The sequence below is a fragment of the Lycium ferocissimum genome, chromosome 10, assembly GCF_029784015.1.
Source record: "Lycium ferocissimum isolate CSIRO_LF1 chromosome 10, AGI_CSIRO_Lferr_CH_V1, whole genome shotgun sequence".
NCBI classification, from domain to species: Eukaryota; Viridiplantae; Streptophyta; class Magnoliopsida; order Solanales; family Solanaceae; genus Lycium; species Lycium ferocissimum.
In genome coordinates this window covers 44766699-44782351 of record NC_081351.1, presented here as the reverse complement: position 1 = coordinate 44782351, position 15653 = coordinate 44766699, and the positions used below count along the sequence as shown (strand labels likewise).

At 33.0% G+C, this 15653-nt stretch overlaps 2 protein-coding genes and 1 pseudogene across 2 annotated transcripts; 2 read left to right on the top strand and 1 right to left on the bottom strand.

Moving 5' to 3' along the window:
- Positions 1–2725: 2725 nt before the first annotated feature.
- Positions 2726–3740, top strand: LOC132035503 (probable calcium-binding protein CML44). The gene has a single exon (XM_059425791.1). The coding sequence runs from the start codon at positions 2997–2999 to the stop codon at positions 3459–3461; it is 465 nt and encodes a 154-aa protein (XP_059281774.1). The 5' UTR covers positions 2726–2996; the 3' UTR covers positions 3462–3740.
- A 1327-nt stretch (positions 3741–5067) lies between these two features.
- Positions 5068–7391, top strand: LOC132034948 (probable calcium-binding protein CML44; annotated as a pseudogene).
- Positions 7392–9146: 1755 nt separating this feature from the next.
- Positions 9147–14927, bottom strand: LOC132034030 (probable methyltransferase PMT10). Its single transcript, XM_059424240.1, has 9 exons — positions 13956–14927; positions 12261–12392; positions 11909–12179; positions 11387–11473; positions 10917–11076; positions 10446–10703; positions 10209–10331; positions 9822–9899; positions 9147–9707 (listed from the first exon to the last, which is right to left on the bottom strand). Exons 1-9 carry the CDS (start codon positions 14541–14543, stop codon positions 9509–9511), a joined length of 1896 nt encoding a protein of 631 aa, XP_059280223.1. The 5' UTR covers positions 14544–14927; the 3' UTR covers positions 9147–9508.
- Positions 14928–15653: the final 726 nt, after the last annotated feature.

Genomic DNA, 15653 nt, shown 5'->3' with positions numbered 1-15653 from the left:
GGGCATTTTGACTGAGATCGCAATTCCTAATCTTCAGACAACTTCGTAGACTCCGAAAACTCATTTACTTCATTCTTCTTCTTCGTTTCATTTTCTTCTCTTTCATTCATTCTATCTTGTTGATGTGTTTGTTCTCCAATAATATTGCTATTGGATTTGGGTGTATTCAGATTTATATATCATTTTCTAGTTCTCTGTTGTATTGAGATATTCTTATCTATGCTATAATTTATTTGAATTTTCACTATTGAGTTATCAATTGCTCCCTATGCGCTTGCATGGCTCTTAAATTTAGCTCGAGACAAAAATAAAGAGAGAATCTTTGGGGGCCAAGGTCCCTCAGTTCGCCGAAAGAACAAGAACGAAAAGATAACAAAACAAAATAATAAACGCAAGGTTAAGATTGAAAGGCACAAAGAAAGTTTTCTTCTTTGTTATATTCTCTATGGAAGTGCCACATCCAAGGTTACCTTCTTGAATGATGTTGATGGGTCTATGCTGATATCATATCTTTTATTAATTGAATTATGTGATGTGTACTAGAAAGTAGTTTTCTATTAGGAGTATAAATTTCTTAAATTCTATTACATCAAAGGTTTAAATTTGTTCCTGGTAGGGATCTAGTAGCTCAGTTGGTTGGCTACCTGAACTTTTACCTTATTGGTGAGGGTTCGAATCCCCACATTATAATCCCCTCCCCCATTTCCCCTTTCCCTACCCCCTATGTAATTTTTAAAAAAAAAAAAAAATTGTTCCTGAATTTAGCGAAATTTTCTCTTTTGTCCTTCAATAATAGTTCCGGTCAAAATCACCTCATCAATATTACCAAATTGGATTATATTTGTTCTTTTTACCTAACGAAAATTGATTAGCACCACGATTCGCCTGATTTTAATACATAAGAAAATGACATAAGTAACCGCTTCGCATAATTCAAGGTTTATTTAAGACTTATCTGTCTCCTCGTCAATAATTCTGTCTGACTAAGAAATCATCATTTCTTCACATTAACATTTTTTTCGTTTTAAAAAAATAAAAATATATAAGTAATTTTATTATAAAAAAAATTGAAATAAATTATGTTTAAGTAATTATTTCTAGCAGTTAAAGTATTCTCATTTAAAAAAAAAAAAGAATCTTATAAAATAAAATCACACTTACATATTTGCAAAAATTATAAAATTTTCCGGCAAAGTTAAATTTTACTTTGGTTATTTACAAGAGCTACAAGGAGAATATCTATTAAAAAAATAGTAAAACAAACTAATCACTCTTACAAAGAATTTATTGCTGGCACTAGCTAGTATGATGTTCCAAAAGTGTCATAGAAGCTTATAGTCTTGAAGTATTGTTCATGTCAAAAGCCCTATTTTCAGGTCTATTATTTAACGCTCTTTGTAAAAGCTTTCGCTTGTCTGTGCTCGAAAAAATGACTGCGGTAAGCTATGTAATAGAGTCGTGATTTAAGTTGTTTAGGGCAATTTTGAATTTGTGTTACAGTACTATCTTTTCTTCATTTAGTTATACAGAATGGTGGTATAAATCAAAATTCTCTTTTTAGGTCACCAATTAGTCATACTTATCACATAATTTTTTTTAAAAGAAATAACTTGTATTTTTTTTTAAAAGAAATAACTTGTCTTCCTAGATACGTTTTACACCATTAATGTATAGATTTTTTTTTTATCTTTTACTACGAAGAAATGATGATCTTGTAGTTAGGTATAATTATTGATGAAGGAAAAAGATAAGTTTTAAGTTAATGTGTTTCTATTTATTTTTGTCACTTGATGATCTTGTAGTTAGGTATAATTATTGATGAAGGAAAAAGATAAGTTTTAAGCTAATGTGTTTCTATTTATTTTTGTCGCTTGGGAAGAAAGTCTAAATATACTCTTGAACTATGAAAAATTCTTATTTATGTCATAGATCGTTTAAAATCAGGCAATTTGTGATGCTATTCACTTTTCGTTAGTGAAAAAGGACAAGTAATAGCCGATTTGATAACAGGCACGAGCAATTTTAACCTCAACTATTAACGAAGAGGAAACATAGACAATTTCGAATGACCTTTTCTCATTCTAATACTACCTGGTAAGACATCGAATCCCAATCTCTCGAAATTTGTGTGTTATTCTCCTTTTGGAAGTTGATAAAGACAAAGGATTCGAAAAAGTTATTTTATATATGAAGTCATGGAGATTTTCACTAGAAAAAAACACAGAAAACTAAATAATGTTTGAACCTAAATATACAATTGTAATATATGTTCGGGGTGTTGAAAAGTTAATATATATGTACATAAATAAAATTTACCCTAAATATAAATTGTGTCAATTTTTTAATTGTAAATTCACTTTTTCATCTCTTGGTACATCCGCCCCTAGGCCCGTACTTCTGTTATTCTCCTTTTGGAAGTTGATAAAGACAAAGGAAACTTCGAAAAAAATTATTTTTATATATGAAGTCAAGGATGGATGGATCTCTTCTAAGTTCTAACAAACGAAAAAACACAGAAATTACTATATGTTTTGGATGGACTCTAAAAGGTCTGCTTATTATCTTACAAAAAAACCCTTCTTCCAAGAAACTTCCTATGTTATATTCCTCTGATTTCAACCACAAATAGTGCCTTGTGATTGTTATTTTTTAGGTACGTATTCCGTACAAGGAAAGGACAGCGGATATTTCTTATCAATTCTGCCTGGTTCCATCTTTTTTGTTATATATAGGACTGTTCGCCATATTCATGTACTTCAAGAAGACTTGATATATTATATTCCACTATAACACATCTTGAAGTCTTTCTCCAAGCATAATTTGGCGTCAGAAATTCATTGGTCCGACTAATTTTGATCCGCCTTGCTAAAAGCCTGAACAACTCTATTGTTCCTTTCTTTTCACGAATTTAGCATCAGAAATTCACTAGCTCAATTAATTCAAATCCGCGTTGTTGAAAGTCCTGATAGATTTATTGTTCAATTGCAGCAGTCAAGATGTCCCCAATCAACTCCATTAATGTGTCAAGAATCTTCTCAAAGCTTGACAAGAATGGTGATGGCCTTGTGAGCCTTGATGAGCTAAAGGGATTTCTTGAAACCATAGGCATTAATTCAAGCCAAGAAGAGCTTGAGCTGCTAGTTGGAAAAACAAGCCTAGACTCCATTGATTTTTTCTTCTTCTATGATGCCATCACGAAAGCAAATATTAAAGAAAGCAATAAGCACGATCATCGCGAAAATATTTTCCTAGAACATGACCTTCTGAAAGTCTTCAGAGTTTTCGATACGAATGGAGATGGATTTATATGTTGCGAGGAGCTGCAAAGAACATTGTCAAGATTGGGATTGTGGGATGAGAAATGTGGGAAAGACTGCAAGAGCATGATCAATGTTTATGACAAAAATTCAGATGGGAAGCTTGATTTCGAGGAGTTTAAGGATATGATGTTTGCTAATTAAGGAACTGTAACTAGAATGAGCGAGTAATCCCGCTTCCAATCTACCAAAAAAATGTGTTAGTTCTATGCATTTGAAATGGTGTGTTGATGATTTGCTGGGGATTTGTAGTCTTGTAAAACTTTATTAGTAATATACTTTAGCTAAATACATAGTTTGCCTCCCGAGTTTGTACTCAAATTCCTTTTATACACCCTTTTAGCATGAGAATAGTTTTACACACCAAACATTTTTCCGAATGTATCTAAGATACACTATTTTTGTGCTTAGCCAATCTCTCAATATATGTGTGTATAACGAACCAATATGGAAATAACTGTTATTAACTTTAAAAAGAATACTTAAAAATTATAAATACACCCCCGTCTTCTTCACCCCTCTTCATCTTCCCAAAATATCCATCATATCTGCAACCTTCCTCCACCCAAGGGCAGAGCCAGTAAGGGGCTAGGGGTTCTGAACCTCCTTCGGCGAAAAATTACACCATATATACAAGGTTAAAATAAGTTTTTACGTATATATAGTAGATGATGATCCCTTTTGGCTTCTTCGTATGTTTACCTCTTTATATTTTTTAACCCCCTAAATAAAAAATTTGGCTCTGCCACTGCCTTCACCTACGGAAATATATTCACAAATCACAATTTTTACTTGCTTTATTGACAATCTCAAGTTATGGATGGAAGGGAGTGACCAATCAAGCTCCCCAATGAAGAATTTCTTCAAAAGTGCAACCTTCCTCGCACTTTTGCTATGCCTAGCATTCTTTGAAGTCATCGAATCATCGATGGCATTTTATCCTTGCCATCAATCACTACAAGAAAATACAAAATTGTGACGGATACTTGTGACGGACAAGTTCATCATAATTTCATGACAAATTTGAGAAGATATTATGACAAAATCAATCAATATGAGCGAAATTGGGACGGACATGATGATTCGTAACAATTCACTTATAAATTTATGACGGAAATGATGGTTTGCCCCAATTGTATCACAAATTTAAGACGAAAATAAGGATTCCGTTACAACCATCGCAAATTTAAGACAAAAAGAATAATGATCCTTTACAAAATTGCTACAGACTTGTGATTCTGTCACAATATTTTTAACAACGCAAATTTTAATTAAATAATTTGATTTTGTGACGGAATATTCCGCCACACCAATTAGTGACTAATTCTGACGGATCTTTCCATCATAAAATTTGGCAAAACAAATGTCTCGCATTGGAAAACAATGAAACTTATAGTGTAATTGGTTAGTATAAAAGAGTGAGTAGGCAACCTTTCGGAGATATGATTTTTTATTCAATTATTAGGTAATAAGTATTACTTAATAAATTATTAAATATTTTAGAAATTATTATAAAATATTATTCCCTCTGTCCCAATTTTAGTGTCTTAGTTTGATTGAGGCACGGAGTTTAAGAAATAAATAAAGACTTTTGAATTTTGTGGTCTTAAATTAAAAATGTATGTAGTTCTTTAAATCTTGTGATATTAAACTTGTCATGTAGAATATTGGAATTGAAAAACTTAATAAATATAGAACGAGACACTTTTTTGAAACAGACCAATAAGGAAAGTAAGACACTTAAATTGAGATGGCAGAAGTATTTAATAATTATTTATTTTTAAAATAAAATTTTATTTTGTGGCAAACTTATTTCTTTTTAGTCCACCACTATTTGTGACAGATCTGATCTTTATCATGTCAAATATTTTGTGAAAGATTAGCAAAATTCATCTCTAATAAAGACGGATATTCCGTCACAACTCACAAATCTATCATAAGCATTTGAGACAGATTAGTCACAAATTTTTTTAAAACTAGTGAATATGTGACGGTCAAGAATTTGTCACAAATCCATCACCAAGTCCAATAATGACGGAATGGTGATGAATTCTTTCATCAGAATTCTTTTTTTTCTTGTACTGATATATGATGACCCAACAATCACCAGAGTTGTTTGGTTCAAAGACAAGTTATACATGGATTAATAATGCAAGGGATTAGTAATCTAGGTATTTTTTTTTTTTTGTTATTGGGTGTTTGGTTCATTCACTCATTGCACTAAAATTGGACACAAAAGATGTCATTTGAGTATTTATTTATTTTTAAAACTAAAAAACAATTTGTTACAATTATATCTTGGATGTTTGGCCTTTATAGGTTTTTTGGAACAAAACAAGGATAGCTTTGTCATTTTAATTCTTTCATGTACAAACTATCCATGGATAAATTAACCCATGGTGGTGGTGGCCATATAAGATAATACATCTTTTGGTGTATAAATAATCCTGGTATTAATTATACATGGCTCAAATATCAACCAAACATGATACAAAATAATATCACATATAATACCATGAAACTATTTATCTAAGACCTCTCACCAAACCAACTCTAATGTTTTGCTGACAGGCTTCTTCATTCCATTGTGAATAAATTCGTTAAGAGTTGGCATTTCTTTAACACCCAATCGATATTGGCAGTTGATAAAGACAAATATAGGAAACTTCTACAAAGTTTATTTATATGCATGTATTGATTATATAAAGTCAAGGATGAACGGATCTCTAGCTAACGGCAAAACACGGAAATTAAACTACTACAATACTCCCTCCGGATTAAAAAAAGAGTCCACTTAGACATTTGCATATCTCTTAAGAAAACACTAACTCTTAAACAAAAATAAGTAATTTGACAAAACTATCCCTAATTAAATAGGCATTGGGATTTGATAATATAACACTTAATAGGGGCAAATCTGAAAAAAGAACGTTAATTCTTTCTTGATTTGATAAGTGGACACTTTTTTTTACTCAAGAAAAAAAAGTTAAGTGAACACTTTTTTTAATCGGGAGGGAGTACTATTTTGTTTTGGATTGAATCTAAAAGGTCCGCTTATTATCTTACAAAAACCCCATCTTCCAAGAAACTTCCTATATTATATTCCTCCAATTTCAATCACAAGTAGTATCGTGCCATTGTTGTTTCTTAGGATTTCTTCTCAACTCTCTATTATTCTTTCCTAGTTCCATCATTATATATTGGACACTCCGCAAATCCATGTACTTCAAGTCTTCAACGAGACTTGATTGATATACTATAACACATCTTCTTGAAGTCTTTCTCCAAGCATAATTTGGCGTCAGAAATTCACCAGCCCGATTAATTCAGATTCACGTCATTGAAAGTCCTAATAGCTTCATTGTTCTTTTCTTTTTAAGCATTTGGCATAAGAAATATACTGGCTCGATTAATTCAGATTCGTGTTGTTGAAAGCCCCGATAGCTTTATTGTTCAATCAACTCAATTAATGTGTCAAGAATCTTCTCACAGCTTGACAAGAATGGTGATGGCCTTGTGAGCCTTGATGAGCTAAAGGGATTTCTTGATACCATAGGTGTTAATTCAAGCCAGGAGCTTGAGCTGCTAATCGGGAAAACAAGCCTAGACTCCATTGATTTTTTCTTCTTCTATGATGCCATCACAAAAGCAAATATTAAAGAAAGCAGTAAGTACGATGCTCATTGAAAACATATTATAGTAGAAAATGACCTTCCGAAAGTCTTCAGAGTTTTCGATACAAATGGAGATGGATTTATATGTTGCGAGGAGCTGCAAAGAGCATTGTCAAGATTAGGATTGTGGGATGAGCAATGTGGGATAGATTGCAAGAGCATGATTAATGTTTATGATAAAAATTCAGATGGGAAGCTTGATTTTGAGGAGTTTAAGGATATGATGTTTGCTCATTAAGGAACTATAATTAGAATTAGAGAGCAATCCCGCTTCCAATCTACCCAAAAAAAAAGTTTTTAGTTCTATGTATTTGGATTGTTGTTGATGGTTTGCTGGGGATTTTGTAGTCTTGTCGAAATTGGTCAATAAACTACTAATACTGTAGATATATTTAGCTGACGATACATGTGGATATCTATGACTTTTTGTCATAATTTCGTACAACTTTCATAGTAGAAAAGTTTAACATGCAGGCGGAATAATTGGAATTCCAGAAACACGGAATCAAATTTAAGGACTTCGGTTTTTCAACCGTGCTGTGTTTTCCGAGAAATTAACATGCACTCCCTCCGTTCCATATTAGTTGGTATATTAGATAGAATTAATTAAAAAGTTTTCCTATTGGACATCAGCATAATTGCTTTTAAAAGTAGCCAATATGAAATACATAATATTGTAACATACATTTAGATTTCTTAAGTTAAGCGACAAGTAAGATTTTTTTTATAAACATAAAAACCCCACAAGTTGTGAAAACCTTCAAAAAAAATTCAATTCTTATACAATCTTACCAAATGAGTAAATCATAGTTCATAATAAAATTAATACGCTACAAGAAGGCCTTTCTAAAAAATACAATATCAATTTATCAAACGTAGTTAATTAGTATTATTCTCAATAAAAAGGAAAATTTAACATGAATAGTAATGTAACTACTCTTTAATATAATCCTCTCACAAGGCGTTTAAATTTAACAATATATCTACCAAATTATGGTTGGTAAACATGATTGATAAATATATCTACCAACTTATGGGTCTTTTTTTACAAAATATAAATATATGGGTCAAATTTTACATTTTTTTTTTTTTGAAATCATGATTTTAAATCCCAAATCATGCCTTTTTGGTTGATTTGGGATTTCATCTCATGAGATGAAATCAGAGATGAAATCGCATGTCTAAACGCTGATTTCATCTCAGGATTTCATCTCATGAGATGAAATCGCATGTCGAAACGCCTACTAAATATATCAGTCAAAAATACTTATTCATTTATAAAATCAAAATAGAATTAATTAAAGTTTTCCTATTTTGACATTAGCATTAATTGCTTTTGAAAGTAGCCAATATTAATTAGAGTACAATTTATTGGAGAGAGAGAGAAGATTAATATTGTAAAAGTACACTTTTATTTATGATTTCTTAAAGGGGGTGTAAAGGGGAAAGTGGATAAGTAATATAGGACGGAGGGAGTAGTATAAAACGTAATTTTACGACTTAATACAGCGAATAAAGTTCAGTAGCCATGTGCAAAACAATATCCCGCAATTTTATCTCAACCAAACGTGAGATAGGACGGTATGAAATTTTTATCCTAGTACTATTTTTGCTTATCCATCATACCAAACGACCCCTAATGTCAAATAGGTATTAAGAAAAACTTACCTGCGGGCTGCAACAGATAGTTTACACTAAATTTTACTAATTTACTATGGTTAAAGTATAAAATAAGGCGAAGATATATACATTATTTAATACACACGTATTCACAAACACCCTTATCACTAAATCGTAGTTAATTAGTATATATTCTCACCTTATTTTATAACTTAACTATCATAAATTAATATTGCTTGACGTTGTACCAGCCTGTCAGGTGCGTATTTCTTTTTGCATGGAATCCCACCCATTTGTTTTCCAGTTTCGGTCACTTTTACAGTAGTCATTGCCAAAAATACAATATCGTCACTTCGTGAGTACTCCGTCCTTTTGCTATTACTCTTTTTTTTCTTTTTAACCTTTCCTCCTTTCATGAAAATCTGAAAGCTTTAACAAACTGGAGGAACAATTTAACCAACAATGAAAATAAATACTGTGTAATCTGATGTTTCTTTTTTCTCTTAAGTTTTCTTGAACTGAGTAACAAAAGATAACTTATAAAGTTAAATCAATACAAATTAAACTCAAAGTAACCAAATTGCTAAAGTAATTACAATAAAGAAGAAAAAAGAAAAATGAAAAATATTTCTATCTAGTGAGTGGTGACAAATAAAATAGGGGTGTCAATAATATGGTCAGTGCATTCCCTTGAAAATATCATAGCATACATATTTTGAATTAGTTTATAGAGTATAATCAATATGAGGCATTTTCAATTTTCTATTACACCATCTTTTGCCCTTCTTTAAAAATAAAAACAAGGCGTCGCATAAAAATATGTAAATATATATATATATATTTGTTCCCCGTCGCCCCAAAACTTTGGGGGGTGACAGGGAAGGAAATGCAACCATATCATAGACGCTTTTCGCCAATCAAAAGCTTCCAATTTGAATGAGGTCCCTCACTGCTATCATACTTAAATGGCACCCATCCTAAGGCATTTGCAATTTCTTGGAGCTCTTCGATAACAGGTGTGGTGTCACGAATATAAACCCGTCCCCCAGGTCGAAGAATTCTATCCATTTCTAGCATGATAGTTGTCACATTGCATCTGCATGAATGTGGGAATAAGAATTGAGAATATATAATCACCTTCACATAAAATGAACCACTTAGATGAATCACATTGATAGGTAAGTTAAGGCTAGGTCAAGAAGTACTATACCTGTTTCTTTCTACTGACAAAAGAGCAGCTGCATGGATTAAATCGTATGTTCTTGGATAAGTATCAAATGGCTCGCACCTGGATTCCAAAACAATAGGATTCAAACTGGTCAAGCTTTTCGTGTCCACATTCTAATTTTTTGGTAAGAGTTTTTTTTTTTTTTTTTTGCCAAACCATTGAAATTGATTTTGGTGTAAGCCAACCCTATTATTCGTTTGATACATGATCAACTAGAGTACAAACTGAGATGTTCTGTGGTCATACATGTAAATTATGTACTTGTTTGGTTTAGTATATGATCTATCACCAACTCAGATTATTTGACTTTAAAAAAGCTAATAATCATTTGATGGCAAAACCATCGACAGAAAGAGGAGTGTCTTTTACCAGTCATGCATGACTCCAATGAGACCTCGGTCATACAGAACAGGCAATGTATTAGAACCACTAACGGGGACAACATTCATAACCCAGCAGTTGAGGTCGAAATCATGCAAAGCAGCTGCAAATCTACCAAAACATATCAACAGTTAAAACCTTCTTTTACGAACAGCAAAAGCTTTAGATGTCAGCAGAGCATATAAAATGGAATGAATACATCCGACTCTTTTAAATGAAATATACCCGCCATATACAGCTCTCATGTCCATCACGTTTCGTAGGTTTAATTCTTTCCAACGGAAAACACCAATATATCCCCTTATTATGTCGTTCCAAAATTTTGACTCTGCTTTAAAAATTTCCCTCCTAGATAATTCAGCATCCATTTTTATACTAAACAGCCTGTTTGGTGGAGAGTGAAGGCGTGCAGGCCAAGCAGTCATGTTAGCTCCATAGCCGTTCTCAGGTAATTGCGTAATACATTTCTTTAGGTTTACATTCCTGCCACAAAGAATCGGTAAAATGAGCAATATATACACACACACGGACATACTCTCTGAAGATAAATTCATGCAGAAAACAAACAGCAAATAGGACTAGTAGATTATGAGTTAATGAATCAACAGGAGCCCAAGGAAAATGTTAGACAAGCATCAAATTGCAGAAATTACAGCATACTATATTATGCAGTTGGCAAAATAGAGTAGGAAATACCAGACATTATCTGGATCATCACCAGCATCACATAGAGAAGGTTGAACTGCTGGAGCGCGACTGAGATAGCAACTGTTATTCAAAGGCTTCCTCCAAATAGAAATGTCGCCCTCCTTCTTTAATAATTCCCAACATAGGCGTTGAGTAAGATCCTCCATTTCTGTATAACAGTAAGGTACATAAAGCATAAGCAACATTTCGTATTACCACAGTCAGAACAGCTCACAGTAGCGATATAATGCTAAGGGAAAGACACCAAAACGATGGACATAGCATTTAATTTAAAAGAAGATTCACAACTCATAAAAAATCTCTGACTTTCCTTGTGCTACATAAAGAGAAAGCTAAAGATGGACGCTTTGCGCAATTAGCTAACAGAAACTAGTCCTGAAGATTCATGTTTACATTTTAAACTCGCACCAGCCTCTATTTGATGGTGCCCTATTGCTAGATAATGATAAAGCTGTTACCTTTAAATGGTGCAACAGGTTCTGCTGCCAAGATAAAATATCCTCCTGCCCTAAGCATCCTGTTTACCTCTAGAAGCAAAATGCCATCTTCATCGGAAAATCAAAGAACACCGTAGATAAGAAGCCAGAAATTAGGTTGGAAATGAGATCTACCCCTAATTAATATATATAATGTGGCAGAGGAAGAGAATAAGCCCAAAAAATGCTTACATTGAGATACAAAATACAATTTCCTTATTAAAGAGAAATATCTGTAAAAGCTCACAAGCTGGTTTTTTCTATTTCCGATATTATACCCACATGTCCACCATTTTTTTTCCTTTTAAAGAGGAGAATGACACTGGTTGTAGTTAAACGAAGAAAAGAATATTTTAAGGCATGTCACAAGATCAAAACCTAGCTTTACACCAGATAATTTGTACCATAACAAAACACTTCAGCTAAGTCTTGAAAGTAACAAGACTCTGAACGATTTCTTGGACAAAAACTTGAGGATGAATAGAAATCTATAGTGAAATATACCATCACGGGTCCAATTTATGCTACATCTGGAACAATGTATCAAGTCAAATGCCTGGCTAGGGAACAACAGACGATGTGTAGTAAATGCTGCTAACATAGCAGGCACTCCACGTTCCAATGCAAATTGAACCTGATTGCTATGCACATCTTTTGTTGCAATAGACAATGTGCTGACATTGCGGTCCATCAGATATGTACCGAAACTCGCTATTCCACAATTAATATCCATGGCAACTCTTGTTCGTCGGCCAAAAGCAATTTCTGAAACCATCTATAGTTGCATGAAAATAATAGCATAGTTAAGTAGTATTGATGAAACATAAACAAAGTAGGAAGTGGAGAAAGCAAGTACCTTGGAAATCTGATCTGAATGTTGATTTGCACCATATCCTGGAAATATGTACTTGTCTCCCTTCCTTTTTACCCACTTATAGCCTGCTTTATCTTTGGCAAAGGGTGTACGGGGCACATTGGAAAACCAGATCTGTTTAAAGTTACAGCTTTAAAAGTAATGTCGTGAATCTTCAAATAAAACACAAAGGACCACACTCTCTTTTTGTTTTTAATATCATTAATAATGGTGGATAAGAACCTAACTTTTAATATGGTTCTCTCATTCATTTTTAAAACTTACAAATGTTCATACATCTAGACAGACTGTGTTGAAATGTGAAGAAAAAAAATTGTGGATTAATGAGTGTCATCACAGCTCAAACCAGATAAACAGTTGTGGCATTTTCCCTCTAGCAGGAAAATGAGAGAGAAGAAAACAGATAGTGACCAACAATGGTTAGAGAAATACCATAATTTTCTACATAAGTAATTAAATCAGGTTCTAATTAATTGGATGACTGACATATGTGGTGAGCTCATTGCCGATAACATTGACCAGAGTATCAATAACGATAGTGATCCAAGAATAGCAAGTTCAAACGCAAGATCAATATACATAGCACATGGTTAGAAGACAAGAGGCAAAATTAGGTGACGAAAACATGGGGCGTGTGCCTATCAAGTAGCAGCTTCCACATTCCCAATCCTAAGTAGTTATTGAGTTAGTTAGATTCTAAGAGAGCTAATACCTAACCTATACTCACCTTAGAGAGGTCGGTAGGACCAACTTTAGCCATAACTCCCCCAACCCATAACCTAGGCAAGCACCAAAAGTCCTAGACAAGCCTTTTGCAACTATTCCCCTAATCCTAAACTAGATAGGGAACTGCAGCTATACAATCAACATTCCAAATGGACTTTCTGCAAATGAGCTTCGACGAAAACTAATATTTGTAATTCAATTGGTCAAATTCACAATCGCCATTAATTAAAAATGAAGCAAAAACCAAATAAGAAACTTAACTAAACCCCTAAAAGTATGTTAGTGATTCAGTTAAGTCCAATTCACCTTCACCGTTAATTAAAGATGGAGCAAAAACCAAACAGGAAACTTAATTAATGAATAAAACACAAATTAAATACCTCATCCCTACTCTTTGGCCATGGTACTCTTAATTTATAATCTTTAGGCCTTGGCACCAAACAATCCAATCCTTTTTCCTCCACATTATCCAAACAAGGAACATAATCCCTCATACTCTCATCACAAACTCTAAATTTCCCAATTTTACCCCTCAAAACTCCTCTATTCACATCACTCATCAACCCCTCATCACTCCCATATCTCCCATTAATTAAAGATGGAGCAAAACCAAACAGGAAACTTAATTAACTAAAAGCATGTTACTAATTCAGTTAAGTCAAATTCACCTTCACCATTAAGTATAGATAGAGCAAAACCAACAGCAAACTTAATTAACTAGAAGTATAATGACAAATAAAAACATAAATTGAATACCTCATCCCTGCTCTTTGGCCATGGTCTTCTTAATTTATAATCTTTAGGGCTTACAAAACATAAAATTTAAGTAATGTTTTCCATTCAGTTAAGTCAAATTCACCTTCACCATTAATTAGAGTGCAAAAACCAAACAAGAAACTTAATTAACTTGAATCACACTATAACAAATGAATAAAAACATAAATTGCATACCTCGTCCCTGCTCTTTGGCCATGGTATTTTTAATTTATAATCTTTAGGCCTTGGCACCAAACAATTCAATCCTTTTCCTTTTAAAGTTTCCCCTTTTCCCTCCACATTATCCAAACAAGGAACATAATCCCTCATACTCTCATCACAAACTCTAAATTTCCCAATTTTACCCTTCAAAACTCCTCTATTAACATCACTAACCAACCCTTCATCACTCCCATTAATTTTCCCATTATTCACTACACTATCTATCAACTCCTCATCAAACTCCCCTACAATAAAGTCATTCGTCATCGCGCCATTCTCATCAATTATCCCTGTCCTCTCCACCACCGTATGCCGGAGCTCCGCCGGCGCCGGTGGTGGGTTTTTTCCGGCGACTACTGCCGGAGTGAAAAACATAGGAAATTTTTGAGATGGGGTTGTTGGGGGGACCACTAAGGGGGTTATATCTGATGAAAAACGTCTAACAAGAATGAAAAGAAAGAGGGAAATAAAAGAAAGAATGATGATTTTAAGGAGAGTTGGAGTCTTTGTAAGTGAAACATTATGATCCGAACAAGAAAAGCTAGTTATTATCCTCTTCATTTTTATTTTTATTTTTATTTTCACCAAGAAAAATCAAGAACTGAACTTGGGTTCACAAAGGGGTTGTGGAATTGAGTTTTTATTGGGTTCACAAAGGGCTAGTGAATAACCCCTTCATATTCTTTTTCAAAAGAAAATTCAAGAACTGAACTTTTGGGGTGTTTTTATTGGATTTTTGGTGAAGAGATACTTTGCTGGTTTAACATGGTATTGAAACAGTGGACTTTTGGGAGTACAAAGCCGTGAACGTGACGCTCGGAGAACCGAAATATGAACATATAGAAAGTATAGAATTATTTCTCTTATTTCAAGAAACAACAAATGATGAATTGAAAAGTTTGACAATGGCAGAATATATAAGGTAAGTGAGAAATCGAGGATCGGATGAACTGAACTAGGAGTAATGGACAGTATATATATTTTGTGGATCCCACATTTTTACGTGTCCATGTCTATTCTTAAATAATTAAGAGATAATTTATTGTTTCATATCTGTTTTATCTTTAGGTTCGTATAGTTTAGGTGTGATATCGACTTTTCGGGTATAGTTCTGTATTTTGCCTTATCCAACGTCTCAATGTACATGACACATTTATCTTTTCACTTTGTTCCAAACGTAGTGTCACGTTTCTATTCTTAGAAACGTTTTAACTTTATAAGATAATTTATAAACATACAAATTGTTAAGACTTATTTTTTATCACAAGTTTCGAAAGTCTTTATTTTTTTATTAAATTTCGTGTGTAGTTAAATAGTGACACATAAATTGAGACGGCGAGAGTATCAATTATCGTGTTGAAACTTAAAAAATTTCAATGAATTGTTCGTGGTTATATAATTTTTAATGTATGTTTGATTAATTTCAATAACTAAATGATTTAGGAATTATAGGTGATATAATAAAATTGGTAAATATTTTATTTATAATTTCTTAAAATACTTGTCAATTCAATCCACAAGTAAAAATGGATGGAGGGAATATATCTCTTATTTTAAGAAAAATGATGAATTGTAAAGTTTGATCTTGCTGAACTGAACTAGAGTGTATATATTTTGTGGGTCCCACACTTTCCTATTTTGGATAGTGAGTAATTGGCAAGTGGGTCAAGT

What these genes read in the sequence shown, in the direction of transcription:
- LOC132035503 (XM_059425791.1), top strand. Translation starts at nt 2,997, where the DNA reads ATGTCCCCAATCAACTCCATTAATGTGTCAAGAATCTTCTCAAAGCTT.
- LOC132034030 (XM_059424240.1), bottom strand. Translation starts at nt 14,543, where the DNA reads ATGAAGAGGATAATAACTAGCTTTTCTTGTTCGGATCATAATGTTTCA. An exon ending in CATAAATTGGACCCGTGATG is followed by an intron (nt 11,474 to 11,908) that starts GTATATTTCACT and finishes TTTCCGATGAAG; the next exon opens with ATGGCATTTTGCTTCTAGAG. An exon ending in ATGAGAGCTGTATATGGCGG is followed by an intron (nt 10,332 to 10,445) that starts GTATATTTCATT and finishes ATGTTTTGGTAG; the next exon opens with ATTTGCAGCTGCTTTGCATG.